General features: G+C 43.8%; 1 protein-coding gene across 4 annotated transcripts in view; it reads right to left on the bottom strand.

Annotated features, from left to right (window-relative positions):
- Positions 1–15,152, bottom strand: part of lypla2 (lysophospholipase 2) — a 32,806-nt gene extending 17,654 nt beyond the window's left edge. Inside the window, exons 1-3 of one of the 4 annotated variants that reach the window (XM_085962534.1) lie at positions 14,712–15,152; positions 7,526–7,631; positions 6,544–6,575 (exon numbers count right to left, since the gene is read on the bottom strand). In XM_085962534.1, the coding sequence (XP_085818660.1) occupies positions 6,544–6,575; positions 7,526–7,603 (110 nt within the window). In that variant the 5' untranslated portion in view covers positions 7,604–7,631; positions 14,712–15,152. The other 3 variants (XM_085962535.1, XM_085962536.1, XM_085962537.1) reach the window with 3 other exon arrangements.
- Between the last annotated feature and the right edge of the window lie 1,588 nt (positions 15,153–16,740).

Raw genomic sequence — 16,740 nt, 5'->3', positions numbered from 1 at the left:
AACACTTTAAAGACCTGGATCATATCGTTCCCAGCCACCTTTTCTCCAAAGAAAATAAGTTCAACTCGTCTTTCCTTTTTCAACATGCTGATAACAAAAATAAACCATTTTGTCTATCGTGTGTTATTTTATTCTGCTTTCTTGGGTCCCGATACGCAGGGTTAAAAATAGTTACTGCTAACTGATTTTTCAGATCATATACATTAAACTCAAGCTGATGTTTTCACTTCAGGGCAAGGCAGGCACATGTGTAGTTCAAGAAGTCCTTCTTCTGCATGGCTTTCTGCCATTGCACTTGAATAGAGACCATCTAACAGATTATTCAAAGTATTTGGCACATATCACTGAATAAAGCCACCCCATTCAATTCAAACATCCCACGTGATTGGCATCGGGGGGGGGGGGGGGGGGGGAGGGGAAAGAATCTTATTGAGGTGGTGGATTTGATTGGCAGTTCTGTCTGGGGTGCAGATGTGAGTCAGGTCAGAGGGGGCAGGGCCCTTAATCTTTGTAGTCCCTTTGACGGATAACTCTGTGGCCAGGCGCTTCCAATTGTGGGCTTAAATTTGGCCAGCTACACTCAGGTTATTGCTCAATCTGAGAGAGTCAGGGATATGCAGTTATTCAGAGGTTCTGTGGTAGCGTTTTGTCAAATAAGAAGTGAACAACTGTGTTTTAAGGATTAACTTTATGTTGAGAGTTAGCACAGGACAAGCACTTATGTTGTTTTCATAGAGAACAGGAAAGGTTGTATTACTGTAAAGATACTGTTTGTACTAAATATTGTGCGTTTACCTGTATAATAATGTTAAATACATTCATCTGTTGGTTTTTATGAGTCCTGTATGAAGTTGAGGAGCTCACATACGTCAGAGTACAGTGGCACGGCCTCTCTCTGTGACCCCTCCCATGTCTTGTAATATTTACTTAGATACTGGGCAAGTGAAGGCACACTCTAGTTTAAGATCCAACAGGAGTGCCTGGTGATGCTGAAACCAAGGAGAATATCTAGCGTAAAATCCCTAAAACGCAACACTGATGTCCTTTTAAAAGTAAGTTGTCCAACAAGTACACAGTATTCCAAATCTGGCCTCAATGAACTATAAAAGGTTAGTGCAATATGCTTAGACTTACAGTAAAATATCACTGAAATACATGCTAGTATTTCATCATGAAGCTTTTATCAACAAAGCTATTGACTGGAAACATTTGTTGCTATTATTGATCATTCACAAATTCTTTTCCATCTTTGCTAATGGACACACTTTCAGCATATACATGTTTCCTGTTCCAATATGCATTATCTAGCATAAAATCCATCTGCTATTCCATAGCCCCTCTTCCAGATCATTCGTCTCTCCTGCATTTGTAAGATTTTCCCCGTCATTCCTGTACGAGAAGACAGGCAGATGAACTGCTCGTCAATTAATAAAACAAATCAGAAACCAAGGTGAAGGCCAAAACCCAAAATACAGGACACCACTATTTTTGAAAGTAAAAAAGTGTAAATCCAGAGTGGTGATTAGATACTTGGGCTTTAAAACCCTCCTATTTCTCATCCACATGCTGCCCCTCGGCGACATCATCCGAAAACACATTCTCAGGTTCCACATGTACGCTGACGACACAAAGCTCTACCTCACCACCACCTCTCTCGACCCCTCCACTGTCTGATTTGTCACGCTGCTTGTCCGACATCCAGTACTGGATGAGCAGAAATTTCCTCCAACTAAATATTGGGAAGACCAAAGTCACTGTCTTCAGTCCCCGCCACAAACTCCGTTCCCTAGCCACTGACTCCAGCCCTCTCCCTGGCAACTGTCCGAGGCTGAACCAGACCGTTCGTAACCTTGGTGTCGTAGTTGACCGGAGATAAGCTTCTGACCACATATCTGCTCCATCACCAAAATCGCCTACTTCCACCTCTAACATCGCCCGACTCCACCCCTGCTCAGCTCATCTGCTGCTGAAACCCTCATGCATGCCTTGGTTACCTCTAGACATGACTATTCCAATACTCTCCTGGACAGTCTCCCTTCTTCCACTCGACATAAACTTGAGCTCATCCAAAACTCTGCTGCCAGTGTCCTAACTTGCACCACATCCCATTTTCACATCACCCCTGCGCTCGCTGACCTACATTGGCTTCCCGTTGAGTAACGCCTAGATTTTAAAATTCTCATCCTTGTTTTCAAATCCCTCCATGGCCTTCTCCCTCCATATCTCTAACCTTCTCCAGCCCTACAACCCGCCAAGATTCTGCACTCCTCCAATTTTGGCCTTATGCGCAATACCGATTTTCATCGCTCCACCATTGACGGCCGTACCTTCAGCTGCCTAAGTTCTAAGCTCTGGAACTGCCTCCCTAAACTTCTTCGCCTCTCTTTCCTCCTTCAAGATGCTCCTTAAACATACCTCTTCTGTCCGAATATCTCATATGGCTTGGTGTCAAATTTTGTTTGGTAATACTCCGATGAAGCACCCCGGGACGTTTTACTACACTGAAGGCGCTATATAAATGCAAGTTGTTGTTGAAGACTATAGAAGTAAAGGAATACTGAGGGAGGTAAGCAATTTCAATGTTTTGAGGTCCTGGGGAAGAATGAGTTAGAGTAGAAGGCTATGTGATGAGTCTTCATTTCAACACAGTGGGAATTAGAAAGAAGGAACGCTTTTATATAGCGCCTTTCACAACCTCCGGATGTTCCAAAGCACTTTACAACCAATGAAGTACTTTTGAAGTGTAGTCGCTGTTGTAATGTAGGAAACGCAGAACCCATTTGTGCACAAATGTGTGTAGAGGAGCGTCAACCTAGATTTTATGCTCAAGTCTCTGGAGTAAAACTTGAACTCACAACCTTCTGACTCAAGAGGCGAGAGTCCAACCACTGAACCAAGGCTGAATGAAGAAAGGAAGAGTGTTCAGGGTGGTGCATTTGCAGCGTAAAAAGCAACAAGGAAAAGTTCAGAGGAATATTGATCATAATAGCATCCAGAAAACACAAAAAGGTTGCAATAGGGTACATGAGAGAGGACTCAACAAGGTCTCTCAGGCTGCTTGTCCAAGAGAGGTGCTAAAAAAATCTTCCGTAGCTACAGGAGCAGTATGTATGTCTTGGGTGGATTTGGGCTTCATGCAGCATTAAGAGTAGAAAAGTGCTGGTCACAAAAGAGAAACAGATACTTGAACGCAGGTTTTGGAAGAGAAAAGTGACCCAAGGTTAACACTCTCTTTAGAAGAGTTGGTATTTGTACTATCAGATGGAAATGGGGTGGAAAAGGGATTCCCAAAGTTATCAGACACAGCATCAGCGAGGGACCAGAAGGAGCAGCGAGGGACCAGAAGGAGCAGCGAGGGACCAGAAGGAGCAGCGAGGGACCAGCGAGGGACCAGAAGGAGCAGCGAGGGACCAGAAGGAGCAGCGAGGGACCAGCGAGGGACCAGAAGGAGCAGCGAGGGACCAGAAGGAGCAGCGAGGGACCAGAAGGAGCAGCGAGGGACCAGAAGGAGCAGCGAGGGACCAGAAGGAGCAGCGAGGGACCAGAAGGAGCAACTGCTGGAGGGACAGGAAGGCGGTGGTTGATGGCATCAAGGAGCTCCACTACTGAATTAACAGAAGTTACAGGCAAATATAAAGTTGATTCAGGCGAGGACAAGTAGGCATCAATACAAGTTACCAAAGCATAGTTCGGTTAGATGCCAGGAAGAACTTTTTGTCCTCAGAGTGTTGTCAACCTCTGGAATAGGATGTCAGTACATGCAGGGAGTGTGGATTTGCTGCTATCCTTCACAAGGATGCTGGACAAGTTCCTGTGAGTAGAAGGTAGGTGGATTAATTGGAACTAGTGATATCAGTCACCTGGAGGTTGCTTAATTGCTTTCAGGGGTCGGAGAAGAATTTCCCAATTTTTTTGTAAATTGGCTGTCGGTTTTTGCCCGGCGGGGGCAGTGGGTGAGTGGCTCGTGTAAGTCGTACTATGATGGGATGGGACAGGTTTGACGGACCAGTTGGAATTTTCCTGCCCTCCTTTTTCATAAGCTTGTATGGCTCAGACTGATCAAGATATTTATTGCAAGAGGCAGAATTGTTACGAAACACAGCATAACAACAGGTATACCTGAACCAAGATGTAGTCCCAGAATCAACAGATGAGGACAAGGGAGGGGAAGATAAATCCTTAAAGGGGTCCGAGAAACTGGGCGACCGGGTGAGAGGCCGTTGATGAGTGGTCAGCGGCTGCCCATGGTTTGAATGCAGAGGTGGGAGGAGCACTCCTGGCCCCTCCCGGCTTCAAATGCAGGCAAGTATTTTTTTTACCTTTTTGGTGGCACTTCCTTTAAGGATAGCTAGTTAGGCCACATATAGACCTTGTTTTTCTGAACACAGCCAGCGCCAGCTGCCTCAGGGCAATGCAATATTGCAGAGAGGCTTCAAACAGGCATTATGCCCCTTATTTACATATGTAACGGGCCGAGTCAGTTTCAGTATTGAGCCCTGGACATTGATAGTTTTGCCTATACCAATATGGCAGGTGGCACACTCCCCGCTCATAATGAGTGTGCATTTCCTGTCTGCCATATTGGAGGCTTAGGTGCCCGTTTAGCACCTGAAAAACAGCTGTGACGCCAACAAATTTTTTTCTTGCAACTACCCGATTTATAGTGCCAAACAGGATGGGACTGCATTAGAATATACCTTTTGAAAATTCTCCTGACAAATCAAACATTAGACAATGGTCAGAAGAGTGCAAAAGTAAGGGGACATATACATTAAGAGTTAAACTTGATTTAAGCTGAAAACAGGAAACTTTCATTTAACCAGAGGTTAAAATGTCCGGAAAGCTCTATCTACCGGCAAAATTCAGGAGCCGTTTCCTATAAGTTTTTTTTACTTCTCGTTGCTTTTTTTTTTCCAGTCAGGCTCTGCAAGGTCTAGCTGAAGCTGTTGCTTAGCTACAGAGATGCTTTTAAGCTGCGGCTGACTGTTTTGAAGCTGTTGCTAAGCAACAGGGTTTGTTGATTCACACAGAGCTCAAAAGCTCCGTATGTTTTAACATTAGCGCTGGTTTCTACGGCAGTTTTGATGGTACGGCACCAGCTCGGTACCGTCGGTGCCGGATACCAGAAAGTTTCCTGTAATGGGATGACCATGGTTACTGGTATTCTCATTTAGGAAAGCAAAGAACTCTACATTAGGGTTAGACTGATTCGTAGGAGAGGTAGAGCCACTGCTTATAGTGAACAATGAACCAGCCAAGAATGGTGATTTCAAGAGGGGAAGTTAAGATTTGATTTTGCTCAACAAAATAATTAGAGAATTAAGGAGAGTTAAAATTGAGAAGAATGATAGAACAGGCGAATTTAGTAAGGAGAGGTAGTGTTAGCCATAGAAGACTGAGGGGTTAGGTGATTCAAAAGAGCCAAGAGGTGCAGCAGGGACACCAGAACAAATATTAGTACAAATACTTCTTTTGGATCAGAAATCAGACTAGAAGGTGCAAGAGAGAAATTGGAAGGGGAAAGGTTTAGAAAGAGGCAAAAAGTAAAAGATGAGGGCAGAATGACCAAAGATAGAAGTGCTCGGAATTGAGATTGCAGTCTCCATCCAGCCACCAAGTGCACAAACCCAGTCTGGTAAGACATGGCTTCCAATTTTACCTCCTCTTCAGGACAGCATCTTTCACTGACAGCAACAATGCTTTTTAAAAATGTGTGTTTTGCAAACAGCAGAGAATTAGTAAAACACCAAGTAAGTGTGATGTAGATTAGACAAAGGAATTGACTGCATGCTCGATACAGTTCCATCATTATTTGTGCGTGAGCCTTAATAGCGAGCGTCAGCTAGTTGCCATATGGGGCATTACAGACCAATTAGATCCTGTCCCTGCCCAATGCCCACTGCCAGGAGTGTCAGGATAGTGGTCAGGAGTGGGACCACAGGCAACTTCCCCCTCCCTAACCCAAGGACATGGAGGTCAATTGTAGCACCCCTATCGCCATCCGAGCCGAGATCAGATAACTCGGTACAGACCAAGAATTCAATCTCGGCCTTATGGTCTACATGGCTCAGCTACTTGCTGGATAAAGTTGCTGAGCCACCAAAGGAATATTTCATCAGATCCTAACGCAGATATGCAGTAAAGTACTTTGCAATAGTGCAATGTCTCAGGGAGGGAAAAAATATATCACTATGTCTCGCATCCCAATTCAAGGGCACCTTTTGACTAGCGATATTGAAAAAGCTCTATCCTTCTGTGCCAGCTTTAGGAATCTTTGTGGAAGAGAGTGTCTGCACCAGGGGAAATAACAACTAAATAGAGCAGAAAGATGTTTAATTTCTTGGAAAAGGTCTATAATTATACAATTGTTGGTAACCAGGTGTATATAATGGGAATGGTTACAAAACCACGGACAACAAAGCCAGTTAAATATTTTCTCATCAGATCACAATATGCAGCAGATTTGCATTCAATTAATTTTATTACAAACAGAATTATGAACTTAGTCAAAGTCTCTCCACTTTTCATCTAAAACAAACTCACCCAGTGTCTCCAAGTCCATGCAGGAAAATAACCTGTAAAACACAACCCAAACACACTGACTTCACACCAGCACAAAATAACACCGTACAATCAGCACAAAATAACACCGTACAATCAGCTCAGCTGAGAAATTATTTGATTCAGTAGAAAAATGCCAAATGCAGAATGTTTGATTAAAGCCGTCTCTGTACATCAAGCAGTGGGATTCCAAATTAATTACAGTCACGGGAAGATAATAACCATAATTTCACTGGTATGACATTAATGTCAATAGCAGGACTGCACATGATTAACCACCCACACATGCTCCAAAATGGAACAAATGGGACAAAAGTAAATTTGGACATCTCAATTGCTGGCTAGAATACAGAGGGAAACCTCAAAAATCTTTGTAAAGTGAGAGAGGAAGTTTTTAGTAGCAATTAAATAGAAGCACTATTTTGCAAGTTAATGCCCTACCTTTACTCTGGTGGTTACAGGGGATGGAAGAAAGGAGACAAAAGCATGAAACAGACCACAGACGCAAATCGAATTTCAGGCAGCAGTGAGCAGCGTGACAGAGCGACGGAGTGATAAACTCTCCCCAGCTGCTCTCGCTGTGTGGAAAACAAGCACTTCAAAATGTTTTTTCCTTACCGATGAAATAACAAATTATTCATACAAGCTTAAATATCGGAGCGGTGCTCAGCATATTAAATGAGGTGCTCGCAGCCTTGAGTTACATAAAAGCCAGAGAGATTGCTAGCTCAAATCCAGGTCTAGAGTTAAAAAGGACAATGCAGCATCAGCCAGTCCCTGGGTGTTTTAGCTGAGCAATAGCGAATACAAGATTCCCTTAAAAAATGCAATACTTGATATTATCAGAGATCACAGCAAGGGATTCAGAAAGCTATTTTATAAATCTGAAATGAGTCCCAAAAATTGGATTCCAGCAGGTGCCACCTTACAGATAACGGGCAGAACAAGAGAATAGATTTCTTACCACTGCAGTCTCCCGTTCTGTCCCAGACACAGTCGCAGCCTCATCGAGCAGCGGCAATGACATGTTGTTACCACACATACAACGACACAAGCGCCAACTGCGAAATCTGCAGATACACGAGACCAGTGAGAGAAGCAGGAACAATCACGACTAATCACATCCAGCGGCACATCTGCCAATTATAATACAGGAAGCTTTGTGCTATCCGGCACCGACGGGACCAAACTGTTGCCGTTCCCTCAAAACTGCCGGACAAACCAGCGTTAATGTTGAAAGATACGGAAGCTTTTGAGCTCCGTATCTGTCAACAAACCCTGTTGCAACAGCTTCTAAACAGTCCAAGCGTCTCTGTAGCTTAGCAACAGCTTCAGCAGACCTTGCAGAGCTTGACTGTTGAGAAAAAAAGCAACGAGAAGAAAAAAAACCTAACGAAAACAGCTCCTGATTTTTGCCAGTGGCTCGAGCATTCCGGACAGTTAGCCTCCGGATAACACAAAGTTTCCTGTACTGAGAGCACTAGGTTAACAGTACAGACACTCACCTCATAGCCCAGAAATTACAGGGGTACAGATAGCCAAACTCACCACGAGGAACAGTGCTTTCCTGACATACAATCCAGCCAAACAATGCACGGCCCCTTCATTCATATTTACTTGGAGTTAGGAATCATCTTGGTGTATTTATAGGATCACATGCCCAAATCGCATGGCTCACTCTTACTACCAGCAGGCCCGTTGTGTACATTATGAGGCGTTTGGTTCACCCTTACACAGGCTGCTAGGTGGATTACTTTCAGAGACCAAGACTGCGAGAGGAACATTCCAATGGAAATGCGATCTACTGTTATCAAAATTATTTATACCAAGCAAAAGAGAAAAAGTTAGCACTAAGAAATTGACAGTCCTCAAAATATCATTAGCATGCTCATCACTACTGAGGTTTTATTTCAGCCAGAACCACAGTGAGATCTGTTTTACTGTTTATTCTTTGGGTTTGGTATTATTTCACAAGCAATCTTACTACAAATATTATCTATTTCACTTTTAAATCAATTGAAACTCTCCAGTTAGGTTGCTGAGCGAAACTATACAGTGTCCTAATGTAGGGTAAGGCTGTAACTCCAGCTGTCAAGCACTGATGCCCAACCAAAAGGTCAAAGGTTTGAGCCCCGTACCTGCCCTCACTTTAGTTGGTTTGCTCCAGCCCTTGACTAGTTCCTGGATGGAGTGAAGTATTTCATCTTTAGGACCCTGAATCACAGCTTCTGCTATCCACTGACAGTGTGACAATAGCACCCACAAGGTCAACGGGGAAAATTGTCCAGTTTGGGGTGGGGGGGGGGGGGGGGGGGGAAGGAAACATAGAAGATAGGAGCAGGAGTAGGCCATTGGGCCCCTCGAGCCTGTTCTGCCATTTAATGAGATCATGGCTGATCATCCAAATTCAGTACCCTGTCCCTGCTTTCTCCCCATATCCCTTGATCCCTTTAACCTTAAGAAATATATCTAACTCCTTCTTGGATATATTTAATAAGTTGGCCTCAACTGCCTTCTGCGGTAGAGAATTCCACAGGTTCACCACTCTCTGGGTGAAGAAATTCCTCCTCATCTCAGTCCTAAATGGCTTACCCCTTATCCTTAGACTGTGATCCCTGGTTCTGGACTCCCCCGCCATCGGGAACATCCTTCCTGCATCTAGTCTGTCTAGTCCCGTTAGAATTTTATAAGTTTCAATGAGATCCCCTCTCATTTTTCTAAACTCTAGCGAATATAAGCCTAATCGTCCCAATCTCTCCTCATACGTCATTCCTGCCATCCCAGGTATCAGTCTGGTGAATCTTCGCTGCACTCCCTCCATGGCAAGAACATCCTTCCTCACATAAGGTGACCAAAACTGCACACAATACTCAAGGCGTGGTCTCACCAAGGCCCTGTACAACTGCAGCAAGTCCTCCTTGCTCCTGTACTCGAATCCTCTCGCTATGAAGGCCAACATACCATTTGCCTTCTTAACCGCCTGCTGCACCTGCATGCTTACCTTCAGCGACTGGTGCACAAGGACACCCGGGTCTCGTTGCACTTCCCCTTCTCCCAATCTATTGCCGTTCAGATAGTAATCTGTCTTCCTGTTTTTGCCACCAAAGTGGATAACCTCGCCTTTATCCACAAGAGAATGTGCGCAGAGGTCGAAGGACAATAAATATTTAGATTTTTTTTAAATTAACTAGGGTTTAAATTAGTTTTAGGAGCAAACCAAATGGTTCTCTGGTAGAAATATTCTGAAGTATTATACAAGGCTACTGTACTTTGGAGATTATCAAATTAACAACCACTATGTAGACAGTATTAATTATAAATGGCCGTCTAGTCTTTCAGATAGTTCATATATTATGCAGAGATAATTAACCTGATTACAATGAACAAAATGAATGTGTGTTTCATTCTGACAGTACAGCTAGCAAAGCCTAGCTCTACATCAGACACACTGTGGAGGTAATGGGCGAATTTGCCACATCCCTGAGCATATGGATCTGCTCAAAGAACTACAAACTCAAGTGCAAAGGACTCTGGCTGTTGGCAGACATTCTGAAAGTAACTTGTGCCATTCTGCATTGACAGAAGAGTCTCAATTATTTTTCTTGTTAAAAATAGCAAGAATTTCAAATCGAGAGGACTGGTGTAGCAAGAACCTTTTAAAAAAAAAAATAGATTAAAAGCACAATGAATACATAAATGCATTATGTTTGTCAAGAAGTCATGAGAAATTTAGTGGATTGCATCAGTAACAATTTTTCAGAGATTTCACAAGTATGAAAGACCCACAGTGGCACAAGTGAACTGTGAAGATTGTATCCACTGGGAATGAATCCCACAGCACAACAAAACATGAATTTTAAACAACTTCACCTTTAGTGACAAGATTATGCAGGGCCATATAATCACTCAAAGATTCAGTACCACTTTGCATACACTGTTCACCAGCACAATTAAGGAACAGACAAATTTGCATTCATACAACACACCTTGCACGTCTTCAGGATGTCCTCATTGCTGTTATTTATTATATGCGTATCATCCTATTGTCCTTTGCAACTTATCTAAATGCTCACACTGGAAAGCCAGATGTTCCTGCAGATCATTTATATTGTTACTGCAGTCACCTCCAAGGTTGATAAAAGCACAAGCTCTCTGACAGCCTACTTGGCGAATGAAGCACAGACTGCAACACGCTGATCATAGAAACAGGAGCAGGAGTAGGCCATTCGGCCCCTCGAGCCTGCTCCGCCATTTAATGCGATCATGGCTGATCATCCAAACTCAGTACCCTGTCCCTGCCTTCTCCCCTTATCCCTTAATCCCTTTAGCCTTAAGAAATATATCCAACTCCTTCTTGAATATATTTAATTAATTGGCCTCAACTGTTTTCTGTGGCAGAGAATTCCACAGGTTCACCACTCTCTGGGTGAAGAAATTCCTCATCTCAGTCCTAAATGGCTTACCCCTTATCCTTAGACTGTGACCCCTGGTTCTGGACTCCCCGCCATCGGGAACAGCCTTCCTGCATCTAGTCTGTCTAGTCCCGTTAGAATTTTATAAGTTTCAATGAGATCCCCTCTCATTCTTCTAAACTCTAGCGAATATAAGCCTAATCGACCCAATCTCTCTTCATACGTCATTCCTGCCATCCCAGGTATCAGCCTGGTCAATCTTCGCTGCACTCCCTCCATGGCAAGAACATCCTTCCTCAGATAAGGTGACCAAAACTGCACACAATACTCATGGTGTGGTCTCACCAAGGCCCTGTACAACTGCAGCAAGACATCCTTGCTCCTGTATTCAAATCCTCTCGCTATGAAGGCCAGCATACCATTTGCCTTCTTAACCACCTGCTGCACCTGCATGCTCACCTTCAGCGACTGGTGCACAAGGACACCCAGGTCTTGTTGCACTTCCCCTTCTCCCAATCTATTGCCGTTCAGGTAATAATCTGCCTTCCTGTTTCTGCCACCAAAGTGGATAACCTCGCATTTATCCACATTATACTGCATTTGTCATGCATCTGCCCAAATCTTACTGGAGTTTCTCTGCATCCTCCTCACAGCACACACGCCCACCCAGCTTTGTGTCATCTGCAAACTTGGGAGATATTACATCTAGTTCCCTCGTCTAGATCATTAATATACGTTGTGAATAACTGGGGTCCTAGCACCGATCCCTGCGGTACCCCACCAGTCACTGCCTTCCACTTGGAAAATTCAGTTTCAAATCCGGGTCTTGCGTGATTTTTCTGATTTCAGCTGAGACAATGGAGATGCCACAAGTGATCTCAACAACTTCTGCCAGAAAGTGCATGCTGTGGTCACTGGGTGAGAACAGATCAGGTTTGGCTGTGATGCATGTACAGTTGAATAGACTCACCACTCACTGTGCAGGCTCACACAAGCATAATAGCTACTTGGGCGCAGTATCAGCTCGAATATTTTAAGACACGAGTTGAGTAATATACTCTATGTATTATGGGTGTTATCCCAGAAGCAGATATAAAACCGATCGGAGATACTCAGGTCACTTAGAAATATGGGTGCTTTGGATTTTTCATCTCATTGGGTATAAATCAACATGTATGCACTCTTGAAAATTTCCAATTATAAATGTTATACATTATATTTGTATATATTATAAACTGTAATAGTGCAATAATATTACACACAAAACATTTCATTAAGTTATCAAAAGTTACTTCAACAAATCTCATAGCATTCATGCACAAAGACATCTTAGGAACACTTTCTTGAGCACTTTAAGAGTAGACACCAAGCAGAGGGGAGTAAGGGGAAAAAAGTGGTTGAGGGGCAACAACAGAAGATAAGGGTATTAATAAGGCTTTTGCAGGCAAGAAGGGAGGAAACGAGGTAGAGGTGGTGGCAGAGGGAGTTCAAGAGGAAGGCGGCATAATGTAGGCTGTGCGAGGGAGAGAGAATTCATGCAGGGACATATGGCTGGAGGAGATTGCGGAGGTAGAGTGGGGCAAAGTCATAGAGGATTAAAGCAATGACCTGGATCTAAAGTCAATTCACTAGCCCAGTATTGGTACTAACTAAGGGAAAACTGTCAGCACTTTACAATGCCGATTTCCATTTAAATCACTTCCTGTTCCCAATCACAAAGCTTCCATATTAGCAGCACGAGTTGGGGCTTTTCTATATTTCCAACTTTGTCTGTTTTTAGAAGAATATTCCTGCCCCCCCACCATTACCTATCCCAGGCCAAGTAAGCAGGCAGATAACCTGCTCCTAGCCTCTACCAACACCAATCACCTGTCTTCTGGAAAGTATGTTACAGAGATATGAACCCTGTAAAGAATGTCTAGCCTCTGCCGAGCCCTCCCACATTGCTAACAGCTAAAACAAGGAACTTGTGTGGAGAACTGAAGGCTCAAAGTAACTTCACACCACTCCATGGTGAAGTATCTGAGGCACTGATCTTCAAGTTATTTTCTGAATACAAAACACACAGAGCTACTGGGTGTTATTTATCAGGCAAATGATCCAGAATTTCCATTCACCCTGGTGGGAATAGGTCACACCCGTGACTTTTAGATTCAGTTTGGAATACAGCTCTGCACTCCTGTGCTTGCAAGTCATAAAAGCCCACTTACAGGCATACCTTATACACTGGTTTCTGCGGAAGTAGAGCTGAAAAAATCTGTCAAATTTGACAAATGATCACTACACATCTTCCAGACACCGAGTTTATCACCAGCTAACCACTGGTCATTTCACATTTATCACACCCCATGGCTCAAAAATCAAAACTTTTGGCAATAAACCAGTAACAACAAACCAGTAAGCACATTTCAGGGCTTGGAGAATACTCCCATCCTGCTGTATGAAGATAAAGGATTATAAATTTGAAAAGCTTTATACTGTAAACATGAGTCTTTAGATTTTAATCAGGGTAAATTTAATGTATTACATATATCAATACACATTCACTCCATTATGGGTGGAACAAGCAGGATGTTTCTTTTGCAAGCTTTTGGCAAACTGTCTCCCACACACAGCTGTGCGTGTCTAAGATCCACAGGTAAACTTTGTGTGTTGGTGCAGCTGTGACCATACTTAATGCATACACATCACTAACTGCTAAAAATCAGGTTATGCTGAACTGATCTGCCAAATAGAATTTTTAAAAAAAATAAAAGACTTGCATTTATATTGCACCATTCACAACCTCAGGACATTCCAAAGTGCTTTACAGCCAATGAAGTACATTTGAAGTGTAGTCACTGTTGTAATATAGGAAACACAGCAACCATTTGTGCACAGCAAGCTCCCACAAACAGTAATGTGATAACGACTAGCTAATTTGTTTGTGATGTTGATTGAGGGATAGATATTGGCAAGGACACCGGGGAGAACGCCCCAGCTCCTCTTCGATATAGTGTCATGGGATCTTTTACATGCACTCGAGAGGTCAGAAGGGGCCTTGGTTTAACATCTCATCCGAAAGACGGTACCTCTGACAGTGCAGCACTTCCTCAGTACTGCACTGGAGTGTCAGCCTAGTGCGCAGGTCTCTGGTGTGGGACTTGAACCCACAACCTTCTGCTAGGATAGAGAAAATCAGACCCCGGCTGAGGGAAGGGTTTCAACAATATCACATTGCTGCTTGTTAGGAAGTGAGAACAGCTCAGAATAACTGAGCTCTCCAATTTTCCTTCTCAGTGAGGCAGCACTCAACTCCCCTACTCATCACCTTGAGTACAAACAAATCCTTTCCTTGTCCCATTGGAGCATCAACACATCATGTTCATTTTAAAACCCTCGGCTCTGCCGGGTTATGCAAAAAGAAACACAAAATCAACATGGTACCATGAATCCTGCCCGCCTCCCCTAGACCTACCGTGGGCAGATCCGAAGAGGACCAGCCGCCCCACATTGACCCCAGCAACCTCAGGCCGGTCATGTTGTGGGGATTATCCCCCCGCCCCCGGGAGCGGTGGGAGTCGGAGGCCCGGCTCCCCTGTAATTTGCCCCCGCCCGCCGTTTCCCTGTGACGGACGACAAGAGATGCTGAGCCGCCAATTCACCACAGAGAGCCGTCGCGCCGCCCCCCACACAGTAAAACGTCGCCACCAACCGTCCTGTCGTGTCCTGCCCGGCTCCCCGGAGGGTAACATTTACCTTTTGTCCCTGAGCCGCCAACACCCAGCGGCCTTCCACTCACTCGAACCGCCACTTCCGCCCGGATCACGTGACGGGCGGGCACTTCCGCTTCACGGGAGGAGGGGAGGGGTGACGTCACCTCAACCACCCACACCACTCCAGGGTCTCCTCTCCTGCCAGCCTTTGCACACTACAGCTAGAATCTAGTCTTCAAATCTTTCAGTGCATTTACTTATTTCCAAGGTGCAGTGCAACAATTCAGCAGTCATAGTCTGAGCATTAGCCAGAACTAATTGACTTATTTGGTGACATCAATGCATTGTTACTGCTCAGCTTTCTTCCTGCCTACCACACCCAATCCTTCATCCTGTATCCAAACACATCTCTTGCACAGTGGGAGGATACGATTCTCTTCTCCTGTGTTTAACCTTTCCTGTGGATTCTCAAGTATTCAAGTGAAAGAAGGGAAGAATTAATAAAGAAAAAATTCTGAAGAATTCCATGTTATTGGGAGAAAATTCAAGAGGGGGGAGGAACAGTCCATCATGTAAACAAATTCTAGCCCCTCGGTCACGTAATGGTTAAATTACTGGACTAGTAATCCATAGGTTTGGACTAATAATGCAGAAAAAGTGAGTTCAAATTCTGCCATGGCAGTTTTAAAGAATTCGTTTTTATTCATCACAGGATGTGGGCGTCAGTGGTAAGGCCAGCATTTATTGCCCAACTCTAATTACCCTTGCGAATGTTGTGGTGAGCCGCTTTCTTGAACCGCTGCAGTCTGTGTGGTGAAGGTATTCCCATTGTGCTGTTAGGTAGGGAGTTCCAGGATTTTAATTCAGTTTTAAAAAATCTGGAAATAAAAAGCTGCAAACAAATAATTACTATTTATTTAAACCATTACTGTGAATATGTATGATCTTGTGGGCTCTCTAGATTTTTGCTAGTGCATGTTATCTGTAAATGTAGTCTAGTGTTTTAATTAGGCTTATTTTCCTTTCCAGTCAGCATTGGCACCAATAGGCTATAAAAAGTCATATCTTAAAGCAACTGTTCTGTGGCATATTTGTGTGGTGTATTTAACTTACTTCAAATTGCCTCCATTACTACCACCATCAGTTGGTCTTGAAACTACCAGTACTTTACTCTAGTGTACAGGTCAACATGCTCTCTCCAAACACAACCCAAAATTGGAATGACAAAATCTATAATTTGCACCATCGTGCATTTGTTACAGCAGTGCTCAGTTCTATTTTGTACGAGTCTGTGGGTAATGTTGAGATTTTTTCAAGAAGTGGTTCCAGGTGATTTAAGGGTTTGGTAACTTGAACAGGGATGCATGTCCCCGAGTCAGCTGGTCATTTTGTGGCCTCACGAACCCAGGGTAACCAAGAAGTTGGTAGAAAGATAGCTGGCCTGTGAGCAGAGCTTTAAGCCAGATCATCAGCCTGCACCCTGTGAGCCAAGTAAATCACAGTGGCGAATTACAAGGGAAATTACATGTTTTAATTGCACTGAGAACTTAGCTGCTGCTAGCAGAGATGATCTTGGGTGCTTTTGAGGAGGCCAATGGCCACCATGAGATACGAGACTGCTAACTTTGCAATAACCGCCAAATGTGATGAAACTGGTGCAGTTCCTATTCTTGATTGAGGTTAACAAGTGGCAAACAGAATGCTTGTGTAATATGGGTACAGTGTGATGCTGATACAACTACATCTATGGAGTGATCCGTATGTACATACAGCCTTAGCTCATACACCTGCAGCATGGGATCGTTTCACTGAGCCTCAGGCAGATGTACTTACTGTATTTCAAACCTCCCAGGCTTTACTGATTGATTGTACTCACTGACATTATGAACATCAGTCTACCCCATAGTATGCCTCCTTAGGATTCTGAGCAATCATAGCATTGGTTCTACCATCTGTTTGGGTTTTGGGGGCTTTTGCTCCTGTATTCCAGTCAGTGTCAATTGCTCTCGTTGTTTACTTCTGCTTTTTAGTCATTTCCTGAGAAAACACACAAGCTGCCTCTAACTAATCAT

This window comes from Somniosus microcephalus, chromosome 20, assembly GCF_052327205.1.
Source record: "Somniosus microcephalus isolate GS21.2 chromosome 20, FLI_Smic_1.0, whole genome shotgun sequence".
NCBI lineage: Eukaryota > Metazoa > Chordata > Chondrichthyes > Squaliformes > Somniosidae > Somniosus > Somniosus microcephalus.
Note: the sequence above shows the minus strand (reverse complement) of the source record. Positions and strands in the feature narration are given on the sequence as shown.